General features: G+C 46.4%; 6 protein-coding genes across 6 annotated transcripts; 2 read left to right on the top strand and 4 right to left on the bottom strand.

Moving 5' to 3' along the window:
* Position 1: 1 nt before the first annotated feature.
* EDB91DRAFT_1202856 (uncharacterized protein) lies at positions 2-2,182 on the top strand. Its single transcript, XM_041320677.1, has 2 exons — positions 2-167; positions 228-2,182. The coding sequence occupies exon 2, from the start codon at positions 235-237 to the stop codon at positions 1,945-1,947; it is 1,713 nt and encodes a 570-aa protein (XP_041176908.1). The 5' UTR covers positions 2-167; positions 228-234; the 3' UTR covers positions 1,948-2,182.
* Positions 2,183-5,239: 3,057 nt separating this feature from the next.
* Positions 5,240-6,282, bottom strand: EDB91DRAFT_1248842 (uncharacterized protein; the record flags this gene model as incomplete). The annotated part of the gene is made up of 3 exons (XM_041322984.1): positions 5,240-5,421; positions 5,467-5,791; positions 5,881-6,282. The coding sequence occupies 3 exons, from the start codon at positions 6,280-6,282 to the stop codon at positions 5,240-5,242; spliced, it is 909 nt and encodes a 302-aa protein (XP_041176907.1).
* Positions 6,283-6,771: 489 nt separating this feature from the next.
* Positions 6,772-7,479, bottom strand: EDB91DRAFT_1237547 (uncharacterized protein; the record flags this gene model as incomplete). The annotated part of the gene is made up of 3 exons (XM_041321597.1): positions 6,772-6,947; positions 7,074-7,332; positions 7,417-7,479. The coding sequence occupies 3 exons, from the start codon at positions 7,477-7,479 to the stop codon at positions 6,772-6,774; spliced, it is 498 nt and encodes a 165-aa protein (XP_041176906.1).
* Positions 7,480-8,110: 631 nt separating this feature from the next.
* On the bottom strand, positions 8,111-9,213 carry EDB91DRAFT_1336807 (uncharacterized protein; the record flags this gene model as incomplete). Its single annotated transcript, XM_041325552.1, has 7 exons — positions 8,111-8,214; positions 8,248-8,404; positions 8,476-8,569; positions 8,675-8,707; positions 8,835-8,866; positions 8,899-8,910; positions 9,186-9,213. 7 exons carry the CDS (start codon positions 9,211-9,213, stop codon positions 8,142-8,144), a joined length of 429 nt encoding a protein of 142 aa, XP_041176905.1. The 3' UTR covers positions 8,111-8,141.
* Positions 9,214-11,941: 2,728 nt separating this feature from the next.
* EDB91DRAFT_1135637 (uncharacterized protein) lies at positions 11,942-16,336 on the bottom strand. Its single transcript, XM_041318810.1, has 3 exons — positions 15,657-16,336; positions 12,289-15,603; positions 11,942-12,235 (listed from the first exon to the last, which is right to left on the bottom strand). Exons 1-2 carry the CDS (start codon positions 16,231-16,233, stop codon positions 12,290-12,292), a joined length of 3,891 nt encoding a protein of 1,296 aa, XP_041176904.1. The 5' UTR covers positions 16,234-16,336; the 3' UTR covers positions 11,942-12,235; position 12,289.
* A 143-nt stretch (positions 16,337-16,479) lies between these two features.
* Positions 16,480-17,251, top strand: EDB91DRAFT_1053934 (Clavaminate synthase-like protein; the record flags this gene model as incomplete). The annotated part of the gene is made up of 4 exons (XM_041313791.1): positions 16,480-16,651; positions 16,714-16,805; positions 16,860-17,083; positions 17,137-17,251. 4 exons carry the CDS (start codon positions 16,480-16,482, stop codon positions 17,249-17,251), a joined length of 603 nt encoding a protein of 200 aa, XP_041176903.1.
* Between the last annotated feature and the right edge of the window lie 5,785 nt (positions 17,252-23,036).

The raw sequence follows: 23,036 nt of genomic DNA, 5'->3' as shown, positions 1-23,036 counted from the left end.
TGAAAATTATACCGTCGACTTACCATCGACCAAGAACATTCAACACGCTGAAGCCCGCCCATTCCAATTGAACAATTTGAAGGACGCAGGGAAACTAGCTTGATACGTAGTACTTAGGTGGCGCGTCAGTGTTCGGAATCTGCGTTCAACCTCTTGGACGACGAGAGGTAATTCTTCTGAGTGCTATATTCCATCTGGATTCGACTGACTAGTACTCCACTCCACAGGTTCTCCATGACGACGCTTTCTGTTCACCTGGGTGTCACCTCTAGAAGCGCAAGCGCCCTCGTGGAGCAGTGTCGCACACAAATCGACAAAGACACGGCTGCATTACTCGAGTCTGTGCGCGTCCTTCGCTCTCGCAGGAATGATCTCGCCCGTATATCTTGCCTTCCACCCGAGATTCTCGCGACTGTCTTCAAATACATCGCAGACGAGGAGGTTCTCAAGAGTTATCCCGGGCACACTCCTGAGAACACTCCCCGTTATTGTGCGCCTGCGTGTCTGATAGTCACACACGTCTGCAGGCACTGGCGCCAAGTCGCCCTCGACTTCCCAGCTCTTTGGGCATCTATCAATTGTGCCTCTGCTCGGTGGCTACCAATGATGCTCGAGAGGTCGAAAAATGATGCTTTGGTTGTCACATACAGTGCACAGGCCTTACAACCTTGTTTGGAGCAAGTGCTTTCACAGTTACCCCGAATCAAAGTCCTCCAGTTGTGCTTATTTTCATATTCGGAGGTCGATGTCGTTCTGGACTGTTTATCATCGCAGCCCGCACCATTGCTTCAAACATTCAGACTCTCGCACTGCGCGGGGCTCCATCACTCAGCGAAGCCCTGGCCCATATCAGACACAATCTTCCAAGGACGAGTACCCCGACTTCGGAGCGTCGAGCTTGTGTATTGTCCTTTCAACTGGACATCTTGTATTTTCAGCGGGCTTCGGACACTCGATGTGAGAGACACAGGCTTTGTCTTTACTTCCTCAGAGCTCCTATCAGCTCTGAGACGTATGCCTGACTTGGAGCAGCTTTCGCTCCGGCGACTGCTGATATTTCCCGAGGAAACCCAGCTCTTAGGCAAATTCCCACTCTCTCAGTTGAAACATATAGCGCTAGATTACATCCTTCCCCTCACATCCGTCGTAACTCTCTTCGCACATCTGGCCCTTCCCATTGATGTCACCGTCGCTCTAAACCTCGCAGGAACCGTCCAAGGTCCTCAAAGCTTTTCTGAACTACTTTCGGCCATGGATAAAGATCCTAACGAATTTGGTTCCATCATTCGGTCTCTGCGCACCAGCGTTTTATACGGTGAATTGGGTATCCAATTCAGCACATCAATGACGTTTAGATCTAATCATTCCTGGAACCCTCGTGATGACAATATATATGACGATGATATACGACTCTCGATCCAATTCGAATCTGGAGAGTTACAGCCAGGCGTTGTATTTGACGCAAGTCGGATCATCGCGCAGCACAAAATCCAAAACTTGTTTGTCTCATCGCTCCTTACCAGTGATCTCCCAGAAAATTTCTGGCGCGCTGGGTCCGTTAACCTCCCGGAGCTCAAAGTTATTCATCTGACCGGGCCCTCGGTTGGAGGTTTAATTGCTACGCTTTGCATTGAAGGTGCACAGACCTCAGATATAATGTATCCCTCGCTCCATGCCATAGAGCTCGAGAATATTGACTTCGAATTTGAGGAACCTGAAAAACTTTGGGACATCATCACAATGCGGGCTAAACACGGTGCCTGTATACGCAGACTCCGATTCGCGATGTGCATGAACTTGATGGCCAAGCAGGTGCAACTCCTGGAGGAAGTGGTTGCAGATGTTGATTGGGATGGGCATGAAGAGTCAACAGAGTCGTCGAAGCGTGACAGCTACACTTGCACCTGGAACCAATATCCTGATTCTGATGAGGACTCGGAGGACTAGTATCATGTATTCCGATTGTTTTGACTTAGCTCCGGACTCGTCTGTCATCGCCCTCGATACCATTAACCTGAATTTGGAACACTTGTTGCGAGGATCATAGATGCACTCTGGAGTCTGGCAATGGACACCTGTATCAAAACCCAAAAGATAACGACACGTGTTCGCCTCGACCCTTGTCTCACCAGTCCCTGTAGGATTGATGCATCATATCTGCTAGTTAGGGGACAAAGCTAATACATCAACTATGCTAGTTAGCATAGGTAGTGATGCATCAGAATATGCCGGCTGACGGATTAGGCTGTACTGTCAGCCACAGAGCCACATTCGCATTTTTAGCCAACTACTGTGAGAACTTCCCCACAACACCCAAAACATAGCCCATTTTGGTCATTCTCCATAATATCAACCTTTCCCACACCCTCCCCAGTCCATCCCTGGCACACCACCACACCATTATTAGATACAGGCTGCATTTGAGTAGTTTTATAGGCTATATACACATAATAGAACATAATAGACCGCTTTTTCTGTCTATTTTTGCACACATACTTGGTACAGAGCCTCTGCAAGTGTGACATAATAGAAAACATATCAAAAACAGTTACACATTTTTGCCCCTTTTGTATGGTGGTGCTCTAGAGTGTTTATCATATGTCTATGAAAATATATGAACTGATCCCAGCCCTTATTTGCCCCCTAGAGCACCCTATATCACCTGCTGTGCTGTACTAGCATAAAATAGAAAATAGCTACGCATTTTTTGGGCTTTAGGTACATAGACTTGGAAATATGATCCCCAGCATCCCTTAAATAATATAAACAAATGTCAAGAGCCTATGTCAACAGGATTGGTCCCTGTGGTGCTATGTGCTTACCCTCTCCTGGTAGTTCACCCCCTGGGAAAGTTTTTTACTGTGGCTCCAGCCCTCCAGGATGGTAGGGGACCTGTTCCTATTGATATCTAGTATTTAAATTGCATGGCTGCATTATAATAGCAACATAATCCTTCTCTACAATGAAATATCTCCTCCTGGCTATACTGCTGCACACTTTTGCATTTGTGAGGTTTTTCACTACATTATCATTGCACAAACTATCCAAACTGTTTATATTTCACTTCTAGTACATATATAAAGTCCTCCCTTGGTCAGGATCAGGAAGAAATAGATCAGAGTACTGATATCAGGGATATGTCAGCCATATTTACTTCTAGGGTCTCATGAGGATGCATCTGTGTAGTCAGACACTTGCTATATGTTGGACATATACTCATGATACCACCTCTGAATTTGTAGAAAGATCCATTCACAACTAACTGAGTGATAAGCAAAGTAAATGTGTGATAAAGTAATGCATCACATTCCCTAATGGAGAAAATGGCTAGCTAGCAATGTTGATTAATGCATGACAAAACACTACTAGTTAGCCTACTTTGATGCATCAGAATGACATATGGTGGCTCAAAAAAGTGTCTCAATGTTTGCACATTTTCATATAATTGTATCATTGTGAGCCAGGGTGTAGGAATATAATAGGGCTATAGGGACATGTCTGAATCCCTCATATCCAGGATTGAATCCGAGATATGCAGCGTGGGAAAGTGATGTCATGGAGCAGAGATATGGCTATTTTAGTTTAGTGACTCATTGAGACACTTATTTGACTTTATATCAAAATCATGGAATTAGACCACCTACACATGATGTGATCAATGACACATGTCTTAGAATATCATATGGGATGTGAAAGTATAAAAATAATAAAAATAAAGCCAAAAATCAACCTTTTTTGGCATCTTTTATCACTGACTACACAAAATCAATTCAACACTCTTTCTACACAATTCAACCAAATTTTTATAGAATATCTCACATTATACTTGTGTCCACTAAAGTATTATAAATAAAACTTACTGTAGACACTATACAAGCCTTCAGAAGTTCATTGGTGATCACCATTCTATGCTTTTTACCTCTACTATTTAGTATGCTATTTGCTTAAACAGTACTGACAAGCCTGCAAATGCTGCTCAAGTGACAAAAAGACTGTATAATATTTAGAAGCAGCTTATTACATCGCAGACATCATGTTGTGACTTGGGGGTAAGTGATATCAAGGCTAGCATTAGGCAAAAACATTCCTTTCTTTTCTAGCACTACAGAAGAGGAGATTATAAGCTTCACTATTGCCATCCATTTAGCCTCAGATGATTAATTCTAGTTCTATCTGCTAATAGTATAATTTTTGTTCAGCTATTCATAGTACAGCACTAGTGATACATAGCAGTGTTTACTCTTACTTCTATAGTGCTAAATAAGAAAGGGATGTTTTTACATAATTCTAGCCTTGATATCACTTACCCCCAAGTCACAACATGATGTCTGCGATGTAATAAGCTGCTTCTAAATATTATACAGTCTTTTTGTCACTTGAGCAGCATTTGCAGGCTTGTCAGTACTGTTTAAGCAAATAGCATACTAAATAGTAGAGGTAAAAAGCATAGAATGGTGATCACCAATGAACTTCTGAAGGCTTGTATAGTGTCTACAGTAAGTTTTATTTATAATACTTTAGTGGACACAAGTATAATGTGAGATATTCTATAAAAATTTGGTTGAATTGTGTAGAAAGAGTGTTGAATTGATTTTGTGTAGTCAGTGATAAAAGATGCCAAAAAAGGTTGATTTTTGGCTTTATTTTTATTATTTTTATACTTTCACATCCCATATGATATTCTAAGACATGTGTCATTGATCACATCATGTGTAGGTGGTCTAATTCCATGATTTTGATATAAAGTCAAATAAGTGTCTCAATGAGTCACTAAACTAAAATAGCCATATCTCTGCTCCATGACATCACTTTCCCACGCTGCATATCTCGGATTCAATCCTGGATATGAGGGATTCAGACATGTCCCTATAGCCCTATTATATTCCTACACCCTGGCTCACAATGATGCAATTATATGAAAATGTGCAAACATTGAGACACTTTTTTGAGCCACTGTATAGCCTGCTTGTCTTATGCAGTGTTTGGCTGGTCATTGAACATTTACAAAAGTTGGTGAACGTTCACCGGTGAATGTCTCTATGTCTACGGGTGAATGTGAACAGCTATGGTACCAGGAGTCCAAGGGAAAATATTATATAATCACATCTGATTGGCTAAGGCCTGCAACAGCAAACTTTTACTCATCCAAAATCTCATCTGCCTGAGGAAATTCTGGGTCATCAATACCCTCGGCATCTAAATCCAACAGCTCATATAACTCAATCTCAGTATCTAAGCCTCAGATGGCTGTCTGATAGAAAGATCCCAACCAGTCTTGAGCACAAGAGAAATTGAAGAGATCTTTGATAGGGATGCACCGGAAGTCAGAAGAATTAGCAGCCACCTCCATAATCTCAGAGGTTGTCAAAGTCTCCTCATCCTTGACAGCTTGTATAAGGTGTGCAGCAATTTGCCACAGCCCTCAGTGCTTGTGAGTTCCACTACTACACATCTGTTGGGGCTCACTGCCAAAGGCATCTGTGTCGGCCTCTGCAGTCACACAAGATGACTCTGCTGACTGGTTGATCTCAATTGTTGGGTTCTCGCAGTAACACCATTTCAGGCACTTCCTGACAGCCCCTGTATGAATGTGTTCCTCATGGAGGTGCATCTTCAGCTCTGCAAGCAGCATGAGATTTTGAGTAGAAAGCCAATTCTGCCATTTTGTGAGGATTGCACCAAAAATACTGAAAAGATGCTCACATGAGGCAGAATTTGGATAGATGGAGAGAATCTGTTGAGCAATTTTCTGGAGGGGCTTGATTTCAGAGTTGTGGTGTGAAAATTTATTCTAAATATCAAGAGGATCAACTGGTGTGCCCTATTAGCAGAGATTGGTCAGACTTGGAATATAATTCTTGGCTCTAGTAGTTGCATTACCTGATCATTTGCATGGGATACTGAGATCTGTGTATATATGTCAAGTGGCTGGAATTCAGACAAACTTTTCAGATAGTTATCAAGATCTGTGAAAAGCTCAGGTGGTGCTGTCCTGCCATAAAAATATTTCCAGAGGTGGCTGAAGAGGGACATTAGCCCAGCACAGGTCATCAGAGGAATGTTGCTGAATGGTTTGTCTTTGTAGAGCAGATTGACAATAACAGCAACAATGAAGACTTCTTGATCAACTTGACTCCAGCGGCACTCCACACTCTCAAGGACTGCGTTTCGAGCCACAAGGTCAGTGTCATCACCAATCCTTGGGTAGTGGTAGTAGAGAAACCCAAACGAGATGGGAATATGCTCAGGTTTGGAGTGGGAAGCTTGATGAATGTTTGTCATCAGGGCAATTGGTTCCAAAAGGTTTTTCCATCTCACGGTAGTGCAATATCAGCTAAAATTGCACTATATCACAAACAAAGATATCCTCACCTAGCCATCACATGCCAGAACATTGGGTTTTTGATTATGGCAATTGCAGCTGAGGTCTTTGCTTATGACCAAGCATCCCCTGTGGATCATATATCTGCCTTGTGCTTTGTTATCAACAGCTCTAGTGTTGGCTGAACATCCAAAAGTTGCACATATGCTAAATAATGTGACAACCATTGAGTGAGAACAGCACAAATGATGGCTAATGTCTTTCCAATGGTTGACATTTGCAGCTCACAAAGGAGAGTGAGAACATGAGTTTTGCTATGAAGCCATGTGATTAATTCCTGTGTGAGGTCACCATACTGCCCATAGTCATCCTTGGCTTTGAAGAGGTCCCCCATGATAAGGTTGAACTGTAAAAAAGGTGGAGCTAACTCGTATACTAGTATTATTGCATCAATAATCTATCTGATGAGCTAAACAGTCAGGTGTTACCAAGTGCAGAAATCTTGCACAAAGGAGTTGCCAAGCCTTACAAGACTCTCTGGATGCATCAGTAGTGCATGCAATAATAGTCACTCCCCACTCGCACTTGACTTGATTTATTGATTTGATCATCTGCTTGAGGAGCTCTTTAGCATGGTGTGGATCACCCAATGCATCATGAGCACAGACAGGATACAGCTAGTAATGTTTCAGGAAAGGTCATAGAACAATGTACATGATACTTATCTTTCATTTTATGGTCATCATAAAACCAAACAAATGATGGCTATTCTCACCAGTCCATCTGTCGCATTGAAGTGTTCCTACTGCACCATGACATTCTTCTTTTGCGCTCCCTTTGATATCATGCAGGACTTGTGGTATGACATGTTTTGTAAGGACCTTTGCCGACGAAACTTTTGCATGAGGAATAAACCTATCACAGAGCTTCAACCACTCTGTATTTTCGACCCATTGTAGCAGCAATCCTGTACTTGCAGTTACACGTGCTATCCCTGCTTCCCAATCTGCCTAGTCAGCCTCAGTCCAAGTTTGGCTGGTTAGCCAGTGAGCTCCGATGTGTGGAGTGACAGGCTGCAAAATAGAGTGATATACACCTGAATTCAGACATTGGCGCTTTAAGGGAACTTGAAGTGGAAGGAGGGCAACATCAGACATTGAAGGACTTGGTGCGTGAGAGTCGAATGCCAGTGGGTTTGGTAAAGATAACAAGCTTGAAGAGCCACTGGCAGACACCAAAGGAATAAAGAGACTGAGAGCTGGTGATGCCGATGCCGAAGAAGGAAGATAAGATGGTGTTGAATGCATGGCTGAGGAGGGCCCTGCAATCTGAGAAGAATCATGATACAACTGAGGCACAGATAGTACTGCTGCTGGTTGATGTGCTGCAAGATCACCTTATGCCTGCAACCAAACACTCTCTGTATGTAGGCCACAGTCCTGAATATGGGTCAGAAGGGTTTTAGGATGGCTGATGAGCCAGATCCATTGTGAATCCTGCTGGCCAGTAGCTCATACTACAATACATCAGGAAAATGTGGTAAGGCTATATAGCCACCCATAGCGCTATAGACTGCTATACAGACTCCATAGCCCTATAGCTCATATAGCCAAGTGCCCAATTGTGCAGGCTTACTACACCAGTGTATAGTGCTATATAGCTCTATTAAAGTTGCTATAGCTGGGTGGAACATACCACAACTATTGTAGCTATTATAGCTCAAAACACAAAGCAAAAATTTCTCTTAATAGCTGTTTGTTGCCATGATAGTGTTCTCAAAATTAAAAAAAAGCGAAAATTCCAAATTATATTTCAACTACTACAATACATGTAAACTAATAACTACAAAACAGGCAAAAATGCGAAAATTACAGGAGGAAGAGGCAAGAGAACTAGAAGGAAGAATCAGAGAGGAAAGAACTTACCAAATAGTGAAAATTGCGAAAATTCTTGAGGGAAGAGGAGGGAAGGGAGCTAGAAGGAGAGGATCAGACAGGAGGAAGTGAGAGTCAGAGAAAAGACTTGCCAAATGGTCAAAAATGCGAAAATAGTTGGGGGGAGGAGGAGCAGGAGGGAAGAGAGCTAGAAGGAGAGGGTTAGAAAAAAGATTAGTCAAATAGTCAAAAATGCGAAAATTATGGAGGGAGACTTACCAGAGTTCAAAGCACCAGCACCAGTACCAGCACCAACAACATCAACACCAAGAGAAGGATAGAGAAGCAAGAAGAAGAGAAGAGAGGCAAAAAACTCGAAAATTGTAAGAAAAATATGGAAGATAATCTAATGAGGGGGCAGTGGGGGGGGAAGGAAAGAATGGGAAAAGACTTGTTGGTTGACCGCATTTTTGCTTACATAAGCAGTGCCAAACAAAGCCACAACACAAGACTTGGTGAATTTTCGAGTTTTTGGTTAATAGGACTAGGATTATGACAGTAAGAAAAAGACAATGAAATTGACTGTTAGCATTAGGATTTTGAATACACATAAGGTGAATTTTCGCATTTTTGCTTACATAAATAAGGTGTACCTTAACACTTTTGAACCCTTCAATTCCAAGTATTTTCCTTATAACTCACTAAGATCTTGACCTATTGAAGTCATTAGACTATGGATAGACTTCCCTTGACAAGGACTACAACTTTGATTTAATCGAAAAAGGTTCCCACGGTCAAGTTGCTTTCTTGAACCCTTCGATTTCGAGTATTTTCCTTGTAACTCACTAGGATCTTAACCTATTGAAGTCATTAGACTATGGATAGACTTCCCTTGACAAGGACTACAACTTTGGTTTTCATCGAAAAAAGTTCCCACAGTCTACTGGGGTCTATAGTTGTTGAAATGTTTTACTTCTAAATACACTTACCAAACTTTATGGTAATATAGACTTTCATGATGTCTATACTGGTCTATAGCGCTGTGATAGCTTGCGATAGACTGTATAGAGCTGTGGTGTGCTATCAGGGCTATATAGAGGATGGTCCTCTATATAGAGATACAGTTTTTTCCTGATGGTGTTTAAACAGCATGATCAATCTTTTGTACGGTGCTGGATTCGTTCAACTATTCTACATAATATACTGTGCAAACACACATGAAAACACACACAGAGTCGCCAAAGAGTCACTGACTTGTTGACACACGCATGCACACTGATCCCGTTGCCGAGGCCCGAGACGTATCAGGTTTCTTTTGGTCTAGCTATGATAGCCAAATCGGGTAACAGAGCACAGATGCCACACGTTGCCGAAACCCTTGTGCTCGCTGTCAACAACAGCGAGCTTGATATGCCATCGTTCAAGCACATATTTTCATAGTTTTTCACTGTATGAGACCTCAGAAAGCTGAAAATCAATGTATGAATGCTACAGGGGAAGTATACACCTACCTCATGACCCAGGGGCCCCAGAGGATGAGTTCTTCCTCTGCAGCCTTGCTACAGTAACCTTCCATAATCGATACTTCGCTTTTTGGCCTCACTGCCCTTTCTCCACATGCTGTGTGCCTCTACACTGATTTTCAGCTTTCAGAGGTCTCACAAGCGAAAATAATCTTATTTAATGATATAACGAAATCGTGGCTGGCGCCTATCTTGTCTTAATCATCCTGGAGTTATATGCTCATGTACACCGTTGGCGTGAGTTTACGCTGAGGACAACCTCACAAACCCACATTGATATTGTGTCAAGCACTCTTCCTCATGTCACGCCCTTCCGTCCATCCAGCCCGTATGCTAGACAAACTGCATCTTCAACTCGTACACAATCAATTGAATGCTGTCCCATCTGCGATCTTATCCTTTGTGGCATAAGTTAGACCTGGTTGTCGCCCTCCATGTTTTCATGTCACCTTTTCAACCTACGGATACACTACCGCATCGATGACGGTAACAGAAATACGCTACAGCAGAAGTTTTGTCACAACTTGGTGAACTCGTCAATCTACAGACCCTCGCACTCGAGCTGGATATTTTGGATTCGCTTTCAACAGACATTGTGTCTCCCATTGAGTTGCTCCCATTGCACTCCGTGGCTATCAATCCCTCATGATGGAATGTTGGACTGCGCACTTTTTCTACAATGTTCATATACCTCATCTCCGAATATTGACCTTGGATGCAATCGTCTACGAGTACGAGTTGTCGCAGGATGATTTCGAAGGCATCCTTCGAGGCTTGACCAGTCACTCTTTTCTGGAGCTAGATGAACTCCATCTCGTTAATTTTGCGCCACTCTGTGCAGATGCTGAGCTCTTCCACCGACTGTACAATACAAACAAATGGCCAGCGTCAAGGTATTGACCCTGGGACCAGGGGTGTTGAACAAGTATGATTCGTTGGCAATGGCACTGCTTCCCATGCCCAACGGACAGGCGGATTTTCTGGACTTCAGACCCTGATCATTTTTAATGCTCGAAAGGACACCGTGCGGCGCGTCGCACTAAAACGATCGTTGCTCGCTGGTCCGTTGGAGGAGCTGTACTATCAAAACTCGGAGGAGTACTATGGATTCGGGCTGGATGAAAATGAGCAAGATGAGAGCGTCTCAGATGATTGACAACATCAAGTGAAGGAATACCACCGTATCGGTGATCTGGAATCTGAACATTATTATGATATAGTCGGCAGGCAGTGGTCATATTTAACCTAGTACCTCATCTTATCATGTACTACGCCTTGCTCCAAAAAAAACTAGTCGCTATGCCTTGTGGTCCAGCCAATGTTAGCAATCAGAGACCACCACGGATCCTCAGCAGTCGATGAATCAAAATGTCAATTCCAGCTGTCCTGCCTAGCGAGCACGGGCCAAACGATCACGGAGTTGAAGGGCTTAGAGTAGCGACTAGAACAGACTGGGACAAACTAGGACGGATTGTTTTCGGATCAACGCTGTATTCGCGCGGTGCGGGCTGTGAAGAAGTATATCATACCAACGCTAACACTCAACTTCGGTGGACATTTCGGACAATATCTAGTATGGTATATGCAACTGCCGTCTTCTCCTCTCGCACAACCTCGAATCGAAGGTCCATCAGGAAATCATCGTATCAAAGGGAGGGATCGAACGGAGCAAATTCCAAATATTCGGACACTCCTTTAAGATCGGTGTCAACCCGCAGCATCAGCGTCCGTGGTATGTCTTTTGGCTGACATGAGGGGTTAAGCGGGAAGAGCCGCTCGATAGTCGCCCCACATGATTATGTCCCTTTATAGGAGGGCCATCGTGACTGAATACGCCTCCGTGTTGAGTTCTGGCTCTCCTTTCGCGTGAGCGAGCCTTTGAAAAGAGCCAATCGGCAAAAGTCGGCGCGTGAGCAGTAGGTGAAAACATACATAGGGTCCGCAAGGCGTCAATTTTCGCAGACCGTCACTCGGTCGAAATACCATTTTGCATGGATATTATTCGGTGGAAGGCCTGCTGTGTTATGCAATCGACTAAGCCGGGTAGCACGAGGGGGGCCAAACGCGTAGTGATGCGAGACGTTTCATGATGTGGACAAGAAAGCACAAAGAAAGACTGCAATACATTACTGTTATCAGTATACGCGACTCCACTTGTAAACTGTGCTTGGTTGGGCAACAACTCGATTCCGAGAATGAACCTCGAGGATTCTCCCAAGTTTGCACGTGAACAAATGGTTTCGGAGCCATGATGCTGTCTGATTTTGGCTAATCGGGCGACGTCCAGACTCAGAGGGGTAGGTAGGTGCTCGAAGGCTGATAAGCCATGGTAGCACCCGAACGAAGGCTGCAAGGTGGCGTCCAATAAGTTAGGGATCCATCCACTACGCAAAACCAAGGTTTTCCTTGTTCTCATTGTGTAATAAACATACCCGGGCCGTCGAGATGTACACGTGTAGTCCATAACACGACCTTGACCCACCTGAGCTATATACCGCATTTAAGCATCCAATATGCTGTCCAGTTGTCAGAATATGTAACAGCAGTGTATAAATGTCAAGCAACTCACACTACCCATAAAACACCCCCTGAAGTCTTTCGTGCAATTCGCTCCCCAATGCCTGCTGCGCAAATTCCACCCGGTCTGCTATCCACTCCCCATTTGCTTCAAAGCAAGTAGGGGGATAAATAACCGCTTCTCCACGAACCTGTCGATACCTCAGCACTTCACGCACAGTGCGTCCATCTCCGTTCTCCACCACCATCTTCAGCAGCTTCTTAGCCATATCCTCGTGCTCGGCCTCGACCCCCTCGGGCCGAAGATCAGGCCAGATATTGCACGCCACGTGGTGCACCGCAACAAGGCGCAGGAATCCATCCACTGATCCTTGGAGAAGGGCACTGACGTATTTTCCGATCATCTCGCCTTTCTCGACCGGGTACAGGAAATCTCTGAGATCCCCTGCGACGACTCGATCCACAGGGGTACGCACAGTACGCAGCACATGTGCAAAGTCTCCCCATAACAACCGACGATAGTCGATAGGGTAGGTTAGGGCAAGTGGTGGAAGGAGAAGGGAGGCAAAGATCGGGTGCGAGAAGGAGATAGCGTCGTATAGTCCCAGGAAGTCTGTGTAAAACTGGTAAAAAGGAGTGCCAGATCCGAGGAATGGAAGCGAGGTCTGGTCCAGGTCAATATCAGGCAATTTGGATGAGGGTGATGAAGCGGAGGCGGCGCCGAGGGTGAATGGTGCAAGGACGTTAGACATTAATTTCGAAACGATGAGGTCCCGAAATACTTCCTCTTCGTCTCCTGTAGCTGGCGAGGGATGTTCCTGGTGCTGGCCGTGTTCGAGCATGAACACTTTCATGCAAGCAAATACCATCTCTGAGCGCTTCAGGGCGAATGGACTTAAGCTGTATCGCAATAGAATTTCTTGGGTAGCTTTGACAAGAAGCAGCGACGTGCGAATAACATCAACTTCCGATGCGTCCCACGAGGAAGGAAGTGCCTTGAAAACGGGTGAAGACCCGGAGCGGAGAAGATGGTCAATTGGTGTGGTTAGCCATACGCGAGACAACGGAAGGCCTGTTGTGCGGTGTTCATTGAGAATAGAGGATGATGAGGTGGAGGATGGAAGTCGAAGAGTAGTGCACCGTATGATCGACTCTGGCGTAACGTCGCTGGGGCCAATGTATACCTCCCGGCTCGGGCGAATTGCATGATCCAGGAAAGGCTCAATCACGCCCCATCCGCCTTTTTCCAAAATGCCAGGGGGCGCCATAGTGCCGAGGAACTGCGTTGTGAGGACTGCTAAAACGGGCTCAAGGACGTGAAAAGCGTGCTCTTCTTCTCCAGGGAGCTGCCTTTCGAGTATTGTTAGACCTTGTGCCACCCAGAGGTCAGCTGAGGTCCCTGGGATATGTCGCGACAGTCTATGGAAATACGCCAAGAAGGTCGCCAGGGACCTGCAGGTAGCGTGCTCGACACCCTTGGTAACGAAAGACCAAATGGAATGCGAGACGAGAACAGCACAGAAAGACGATAGCTCAGCAAAAGGAAGGCTAAACGGCGGAGCACCTATCGGTGCAGCCGCATGGGCAGTAGGAGTACATGCAAGCCAGAGGCGCACTGCGGAAGAAAGCGCGCGCGCATGAATGCCAATGCTCCGCAGGTGTTGATACCGCTCTGATGGTGGCGTTTCGTATATCTGTGCGAGTTCAGTTCGCAAAGCCTCTAGGGCAGCTTTAACCACGCGATCTTCAACTCCTTTGTTAAAGTCGTCCTGGATTGCGTTAAGAGTCTCCGCACGTTCTCCCTCTCCTCCCTTGATACCATTGACCCGAGCACCCTCGAGCCATGCAGACGCAGCACTCCAGATGGCCGCCCACACTTCCGCTTCTCCTTCAGCGATTCCCTGGCGTAGCTGGAGTACTTCAACACCCCAGCCCCAGCTAGTCACCTGGCTCCATAAAATATCATGCGGTGGAGTCGTGTGATGTGGATCCGTTGCACAGACTATCCATGATTCCACAAGTCCCGCCCATGCCACTTTCAGCGGTCTCGAACTGGATGAGACAACATAGGTCGACAAAGAAGCAAAGTAGGAAGCGGCAGATGTTGTTATATGCGAATAGAGACCATAGGATGCAAGAGTGGTGTATAGGCGGAGGGTTTCTGTGAGTAGAGTTGTTGCAAGGGGCTCAGGGAAGGGCGAGATAGGGGGAAGTATGGTAATAAAGCGAAGGAGGGCGTCGGCTGGCTCACATAGTGCCATAGCGTTGGTTCGAGAGGAGGATGCGAGGACAATAAGGCACTGAAGAGCGACAGGGTTAGGCAGCGGTGAGTCTGATGGTGGGGGTATAGGTGTAAGAAGGAACTGTAGTATGGCGGGGAGTAATCGAGGAGTCTTCATGATCGATTTCGCAACGACATTCGACTCCTGCGATAACCGATAGACGATAGACAGAAGTTGGGCGAGGGATTCAGGGGGTAAGTATGCTTGCGTGAAGAGTTCTGCGGCTTGGGTGAGGAAGTTAGGCACTTGCAGAGTGGACATAATGGCAGGAGCGAGATCCAACTCGGCACATTCAGCGTCAAAGAGGGCGTCCCAGCCAACAAGACATTCCCAGACGACCTGAATGGCCCGGACACCGACGCCACCCTTCTCATTCATTGCGGCGAGTCCGGCTGCGAGTATTCGTTTTCGTAGTTCCTCCTCCTTCCCTTGAAGCTCAGCAATCCTGCCTGCATGGTGGGTGTCCCTAGCTTGCATTCCCAACCGACGCGCAATGCCGGCTAGGATATTGAGCATTACAGTGCGTTGCGCAGGAACAGTGGAGCGAGACAGCAAAAATATATCATCAAGAGTGTATCCTGCGTGGTCTCCATCAGCGTGGTGGTGCAAGCCAAGATGAGAAGGCAGAGTGGCAGAGATCTCTGCAGGTATGGGGGCACCCGTCAGATCGAAGCGAAGCAAAACAGGCTCCGAATTGGGCGGCGAGGGCTTCATCCAAGACACAGACGGGTCGTCTGCAGGCACATTTGGGAAGTATCGTCTCCGAATATATTCTGGAGTGCCTTCCTCAGGCTCTGGTCTATCATTTGTGGCCTCGTACTCAAGTCCGTGACGAGTCTGGGGACTTTGAGGAGAAAGAGGTCGTTTCCGCGGCAGACGATTCTCTTTAAAGATACCCAACGAAACAATTGAAGGGTCTGGAGCATCTGGAGGCGGAGGAAGCGCAAGAGCCTTCCGCTTAGGAGACACTGGGACAGACTCATATACATGGACGTCGTCAGGCGTCAATGCCGCAAAACGAAGTTTGCGACTCCCTCTGCTTGGTGACGAAGGTCTAGTACTGCTGGTCACCAAAATTGGGGGAGCTAATATGCAGCTTTTGTGTTAAAATACCCATCATACCCGAGGAGAGACGTGCCTCTTTTCCCGAAATCTTCCAGGCTCTTGACCCTCGAAAGATTACGCCTAGTAGCGAGGCCTGGTAGCGAAGAAACGATCGGAATTTCGCGGGAGACCTCCGGGGCATCTTCCTTTTGTATAGGAATATCCTCAGCTATAGTGGGAGCCTTCGTTGCTTTTCGTGATCTTGCAGCACGTACACGCTCCAAAAGGTCACCGACACCACTTCCCAGTTGTTCTACAACCTCACGCCTCTCTTGTTCTCGCTCCTCTTCAGTCATATTTTCCACTTGGCGCTCGTTGTCCTCACTAATCTGCAGACGCATAACATCGTCAGTGGTGGGTAAATCTACCTCAAGGTCTCGAGGTTGTTCTGCGGGACGCGCGGGTAGGACGAGAGGTACAGTTGTTGGCCTGATATTACTACTGCTCTTTTCCTCTTCTCTTGCGCGAGCAAAGGCGCTCTTTGACCTGTGCTGAACAGCTGGAAAACCCGAGCCAGGAGTATTTGCGAATCTCGGAGAGGGTACACTTTGGACTGTAGACGTCTTGCGTTCAAACACGGAGCCAACCAGCGAGCGTTCAGCGTAAGACATTCGTAATTTCAAAAAGCAAGGAGGTCATAGAACAGGACGTTTGTAACGCGGGTGAGTGCTGCCAGATCATCAGGCTTGGTGGGCAAAGGGACAGAAATTTCTGGCAACATATTATGCAGTTACGTAATCGTTGTTCAGTCTTGCTAAGCCATCTTCAGCAAGCTTAGCTATGTAAGTACCATGCAAATGGCGAGTACTGCGGCCAAGAGCTATCCTAATTCTGGACCATGTCTTGCGCGCCTGTAGATGGGGCATTCGAAAACGTTCCAATCATGTACGATCACTTCCGGATTTCTTTGCAAATTTGACGATGCTTTGATCAGCGATCTGGAAAGTGCATTTAGTGAAGATGAAGCTTCACGACGTGTCCTGGCACAACAAATTCGAATGGCCTGTATGAACGTTGGATTTTTCTATGGTACGCACAGCCTGGTATCGATATCTGCCCGTTTCACACCTCATGACAATTGATATCCCCAGTCAAGAACCATGGCATAACTCAGGACTTTCTTGACGAAGTCCTGAAAGTAAACAAGGAATACTACTCGCTTCCAGATGATGAAAAGATGAAAGTGCGTTCATCTGAATGCTGCACTTGACCAACGACATTTAGCATCCACGACTAGCTCCATCATAAAACTGTACCGAATTTCAAAGGCTACAGCCCTCCGATGGAAGCAAACATCCAACCAGGGAACAAAGGTGACTTACATGAGGGTTTCCGCATCGGCTGGGAAGAAAAATCCGAGGATCCAGTGACCCAAAGTGCTTCTTGCGATGGAGTGATGGCAGGCGCGAATGTCTGGCCGGATAAACCTGAGAATTTTAGAGTCGCCTGCATGGATTATTAGTCAAGTTGATGATCGTTTTTCGAAACATCAGAAACTCACGATGCACCTGCAGTCACGCTGCACTTGCCGTTGGAAAGAAGCTGTTTTGCCTCTTTGCACTGGCGCTCGATCTGCCCGAAACATACTTCAATGACAAGGTACGTACCTGGACGGCACGGCGTGGTTAGCACATGTCATAAATTGAACAGACCATGTATTCCGCCGCTACCATGCGCATGTTACGGTCACCCTTTTTCCCCTAAACCTCGCCACCGTCACATTTCACATCTTCACATTTCACATCTTCACACCTTCATATGCTCACTCTTCTAATACGTGTACTTCTAGGACATTCTATCGTACGATTCTCTTTCTCTTTTTCTCATTGGCTCATTATTATTGAAGCTCCGCTTCTACAATTCATTCGCCGACTCAATACCTTTATATATACCTCATCTCCACCATTTGTACTCTTTAACTTGACCTACGCAGACCAGGGCCTGCAATACTACTGCTTTACTCGTACGACTCTAACACTAGGGTGTTAGCTAGAACTTTCGACTACTTTTGATTACTGCTAAGACGTCTAACGACGCTGAGCGTAACAAAAGGTCAAGTTACTTTTCAGAATCGCCTGTCCTACGACCCCGGCAACCACCAACGAATCTAGACTAAGCATCCGCGGTATCGCACTGCTGTTGCTAATCGACTAGTCAAAACGGCTACTCGAGGGAAACACTATCCCGGCTTTAACTGGGACGAATCACTAGGAACCTGGACCGCTCCAGACGTTGACAACAACTACTTCACTATCCACCAGTGGAGGACGTTCAGAAACAAGACCGCGAAGAAAGGAACGCACTGGGACTTTGACACCCAATCTTACGTCGACAACGACTTCCCTGAAACTCCCCTCGTTTCCCCCACTCCCACACAACAACCACTCCCCCCTGTCGAAGAACCACTTCCACAACAACCTCCCTTAGACGACTCAGACTCCGAACCAGAATCAGACACCGAAGAAGACGACGATATGCCCAAACTCATCGGCAACGTTCCCCCTCCCTTTAACGGCGACACCCGTGCCGCAAAGGGATGGCTACTACAGGTAGAAGCCTACCTCGACATCAACGACTCCGTCTACACGATCGACAAACAGAAGATCGTCTTTATCCTGTCACTTATGACAAAGGGAGAAGCCGCCAAGTGGGCGGAAGGACAGTTCAAGAACGCCAGCACTTCCAAAGCGTATGGTAGTTACGAAAACTTCCTCGAACAATTCAAGAAGACGTTCCACCCGAAGAACGTCGTGGACACAGCGATCCGTCGCATCTCCACCTTGAGGCAAACAGGAAGCGTCCCCGCTTATACTTCCATATTTCGCACTATATTAGCTGACACAGGCATTACCGAAGAAAGTATGAAGATCATGTTCTTTAGGAACGGTCTCAAGAAAGAAATAGTCAATACAATACTTAACTTCGAGAACGTACCCGCTACCATAGATGACTGGCTTGAAAAAGCCCTAGAAGTAGAGTCTCGTCGCAGCCTTACTGCACCTACTAACTACAAGTCCCGAGACCCTTACGCTATGGACATAGATAGGGCAGAAGTAGAAGAAGAGGATGGGGAGAGACACGCGAGGAAGGCTTACTTAACCCCACAGGAGAGAGAGCGCAGACGCAAAGGAGGCCTCTGCTTCAAATGCGGCAAGAAGGGCCTAATCAAGGACTGCCCCAACCATCCCGCATTCACCCCGCGCGCTCAAACCGCTGCCAAGAAAGCCAGCAGAGACGACGAAGACGACTACAAAGAGTTCTTAGAATGGAAGGCGTTTAAAGCACGCCAGGCAAAGAAATCAGAGGAGAAGGATTTTGCCTAGAGGAGACTGGACCGGCATCAGTATCTCCTAGAATCGGACTAGTAGTACAATCGATTGGTGACTCTAAATCTATGCGTTTACCACTGACTTTTGACTCTAGCATTGCCGAAGCCGCAGCTCTAATCGACTGCGGAGCAGAAGGGGAATTCATCGACTGGATGTTCGTACGACGGAACTCCATCCCCACAGAAAAACTGACTACGCCAATAAAAGTCAGAAACGTCGATGGGACTCTCAATAAACAAGGTCAGATCACACACTCTTGTAAATTATCTTTCCGAATCAGAGGAATCCACATGGAAAGACGATTCCTTGTAACCTCTCTAGGAGGAGAGGACGTCATCCTGGGAATATCCTGGCTAAAGAAAGAAAATCCGCAGATAGACTGGACGAAAGAAGAAATAACCTTACGCGAACGAAGCGCGTACATAGAAGAAGTCGAAGACGAAGAAGAACAAAAATTCTTTGATACCCAGGAGACCCTAGAAGACGAATGGGACCCTGCCGCGGAAAGTATTCCGTATTCCTCCGAAATTCCCAAACTCCTTGACCCTGAACCTGCTGACGACACAGAAGAAGAATTAGAACCGGACGAATTCCTGATCGCCTATTGCAAAGGCGATCACGTCATCGGAACTTACGAGACTTTTGAATCCCCTCTCACAGACGAACATATCCCCGCCGACCACCGATTCTTCTCAACCCGCGGAACCCTAGTCAGGAAAGCCGACAACATTTCTCAAGCCCTCGCCCAAGACGCTCCCAAACCAAAGAAGACCTTTGAAGAACTCGTACCAGAAATCTTCCAGAAGTATAAGGACGTATTCGGAGAAGTAGCTAACGGAACTCTTCCACCAGAACGCAAGTTCGATCACAAAATCGACCTCAAAGACACCTTCGAACCGCGCAAATGCAAGATCTATCCACTCAACCCCGCGGAAGAGAAAGCCATGAACGATTTCATCGACGAGAACCTCGCTAAAGGTACCATCATCCCCTCCGAATCTCCTCAGTCATCTCCATTCTTCTTCGTCGGGAAGAAAGACGGTTCCCTCCGACCCTGCCAGGACTATCGTTATCTGAACGAACACACGGTTAAGAATAACTACCCGCTCCCGCTGATATCCGATCTTATAGATAAACTCAAGAACGCGAAGATCTTCACCAAGATGGACATCCGATGGGGATACAACAACGTCCGACTCAAAAAGACCGACCAATGGAAAGCGGCCTTCGCAACGGCAAGAGGACTCTTTGAACCCACGGTAATGTTTTTTGGCATGTGTAATTCGCCAGCCACCTTCCAATCGATGATGAACGATACGTTCGGAGATATGCTCCAAGAAGGATGGCTAATCATCTATATGGACGATATACTAATCTTCTCTGATGACTTCGAAACCCACCAGAAACGAACTCATCGCGTACTAGAAAGACTCCACGAACACCGCCTTTATCTCAAACCGGAGAAATGTACGTTCAACGTGGAAGAAATAGAATACCTCGGCATGATTATCAAACCAGGATCGGTAGCTATGGACCCGGCTAAACTGAAGGGAATCTCCGAATGGGAGACCCCGAAGAAAGTCAAAGAAGTCCGATCATTCCTCGGGTTCGCTAACTTCTACCGTCGTTTTATTGCTGACTACTCTACCATCGCACGCCCCCTTATAGATCTCACAAAGAAAGATATGCCGTTCGAATGGAACGAAGAACGCGACTCCGCCTTCCGAAAACTGAAAACCATCTTCACATCCGCTCCTATCCTTCAGATCCCCGATAGACACGCCCCATTCGCCATCGCTACTGACGCATCCCTATACGCCACCGGCGCAGTACTCCTTCAAAAAGACTCAAACGGCGAATGGCTCCCATGTTCATACCTCTCCCAATCATTCGCCCCCGCTGAACGAAACTACCAGATCTATGACCGAGAACTCCTCGCCGTCATCAGAGCGCTCAAAGCATGGCGACATTACCTCCTAGGTTCTCCATTCCCCGTAGAGGTTCAAACCGATCATAAGAACCTCACTTACTTTAGAGACGTGCAAGATCTTAACAGACGCCAAGCACGCTGGCAAACTTTCCTATCCCAGTTCGACATTCGTTTCAAATTCGTACCCGGTAAAGACCTAACTATCCCCGACGCACTATCCCGTAGACCGGATCACCTTCCTGACGATAATGTCGAAAAGGACAATACTAGTATACAACTTCTTCCTGATTTTATGTTCATTAACTCCGCTTCTCTTTCCGAACAATTACGTATATCTTCCTCCATTGATCCAGTAGTACAAATAGCGCTTGACGCGCTCCAGAATCCCTCCATTCCTCCTCCCCTTCGCTCCGCATTATCAGATTGGAAACTATCTGACGGTATTCTTACGTACAAAGGACTTACTTATGTTCCACCAGGCGACCTTCGCCGCAGCATCACTTCCCTCCATCACGACTCTCCCACCGCCGGCCATCCAGGACGTTACAAAACACAAGAACTTCTATCACGTGACTACTGGTGGCCCGGACTCTCCACGTTCGTCAAAAACTTCGTCGACGGTTGCAGCATCTGCCAACAAAACAAAGTTAATACTCACCCGACGACTCCCCCCCTACAACCTATACCCGCTCCCATATCTAATCGACCCTTCACTCACTGCTCTACCGATCTCATCACCGATCTCCCGCCGTCCAACGGCTACGACAGTATCATGGTCGTGGTAGACCATGGCCTTTCGAAGGGGGTAATTCTCACCCCATGTAACAAAACCATAGACGCTGAAGGCGTAGCAAACATTTTCTTTTCTAAAGTATTCTCCAGATACGGACTTTACGATAAAATTATATCTGACCGCGGACCCCAATTCGCCTCTAGATTCCAGATCGAACTCGGAAAACTCCTCGGATACAAGAACTCCCTTTCCACCGCATTCCACCCTCAGAGCGATGGAGAAACCGAACGAGTTAATCAAGAACTCGAGGTTTACCTCCGTATCTTCTGCGCAAACGACGCAACAGGCTGGGCATCCATGCTCCCTCTCGCTGAATTCGTCCACAACTCCCGTCATCACTCCGCTCGCGGAACATCTCCGTTCTACCTCATGATGGGTTATCATCCCAAACATCTCCCCGACCTTCATCCCAAAAGCGACATCCCTAACGTCGAACAACGCCTCATTATCCTCAATAAAGCACGTGACGAAGCTTTAGCCGCTCATGAACTAGCGCGCAACACCATGAGACAACGAATCACGTCCAAGTTCGTACCGTTTAACAAAGGCGATCGAGTATGGCTCGAATCCAAAAACCTTCATCTGGGCTACCCTAACCGTAAACTCGCACCCAAACGAGAAGGACCATTTACCATCGCCGACGTCCTATCCCCAGTCACCTATCGTCTTAACCTTCCTACCCAATGGCGTATTCATCCCGTTTTCCACGCCGCACTCCTCTCCCCCTATAAAGAAAACGACACTCATGGTCCTAACTTCGTCGCACCACCACCTGACCTCGTAGACGGTGAAGAGGAACAAGAGATAGAGGCTATAGTGGGCCACCGAGGTTCTACCTCACGAAGATACTACAACGTAAAGTGGAAAGGGTTCCCGAGTTCCGAGAACGAATGGATGACAGAGAGACAAATGGGTAACGCTTCCGAAATTCTTTCTTCCTATAAACGCGCACATCATCTTTGATTCTTCTTCGTAGTACTCAGACTTTCACCTAAAACGGGGGTAATGTTACGGTCACCCTTTTTCCCCTAAACCTCGCCACCGTCACATTTCACATCTTCACATTTCACATCTTCACACCTTCATATGCTCACTCTTCTAATACGTGTACTTCTAGGACATTCTATCGTACGATTCTCTTTCTCTTTTTCTCATTGGCTCATTATTATTGAAGCTCCGCTTCTACAATTCATTCGCCGACTCAATACCTTTATATATACCTCATCTCCACCATTTGTACTCTTTAACTTGACCTACGCAGACCAGGGCCTGCAATACTACTGCTTTACTCGTACGACTCTAACACTAGGGTGTTAGCTAGAACTTTCGACTACTTTTGATTACTGCTAAGACGTCTAACGA

Source organism: Suillus paluster (assembly GCF_016628075.1).
Source record: "Suillus paluster strain FC165 chromosome Unknown EDB91scaffold_28, whole genome shotgun sequence".
Lineage (NCBI taxonomy): Eukaryota > Fungi > Basidiomycota > Agaricomycetes > Boletales > Suillaceae > Suillus > Suillus paluster.
This window is presented reverse-complemented; position numbering and strand designations above follow the sequence as displayed.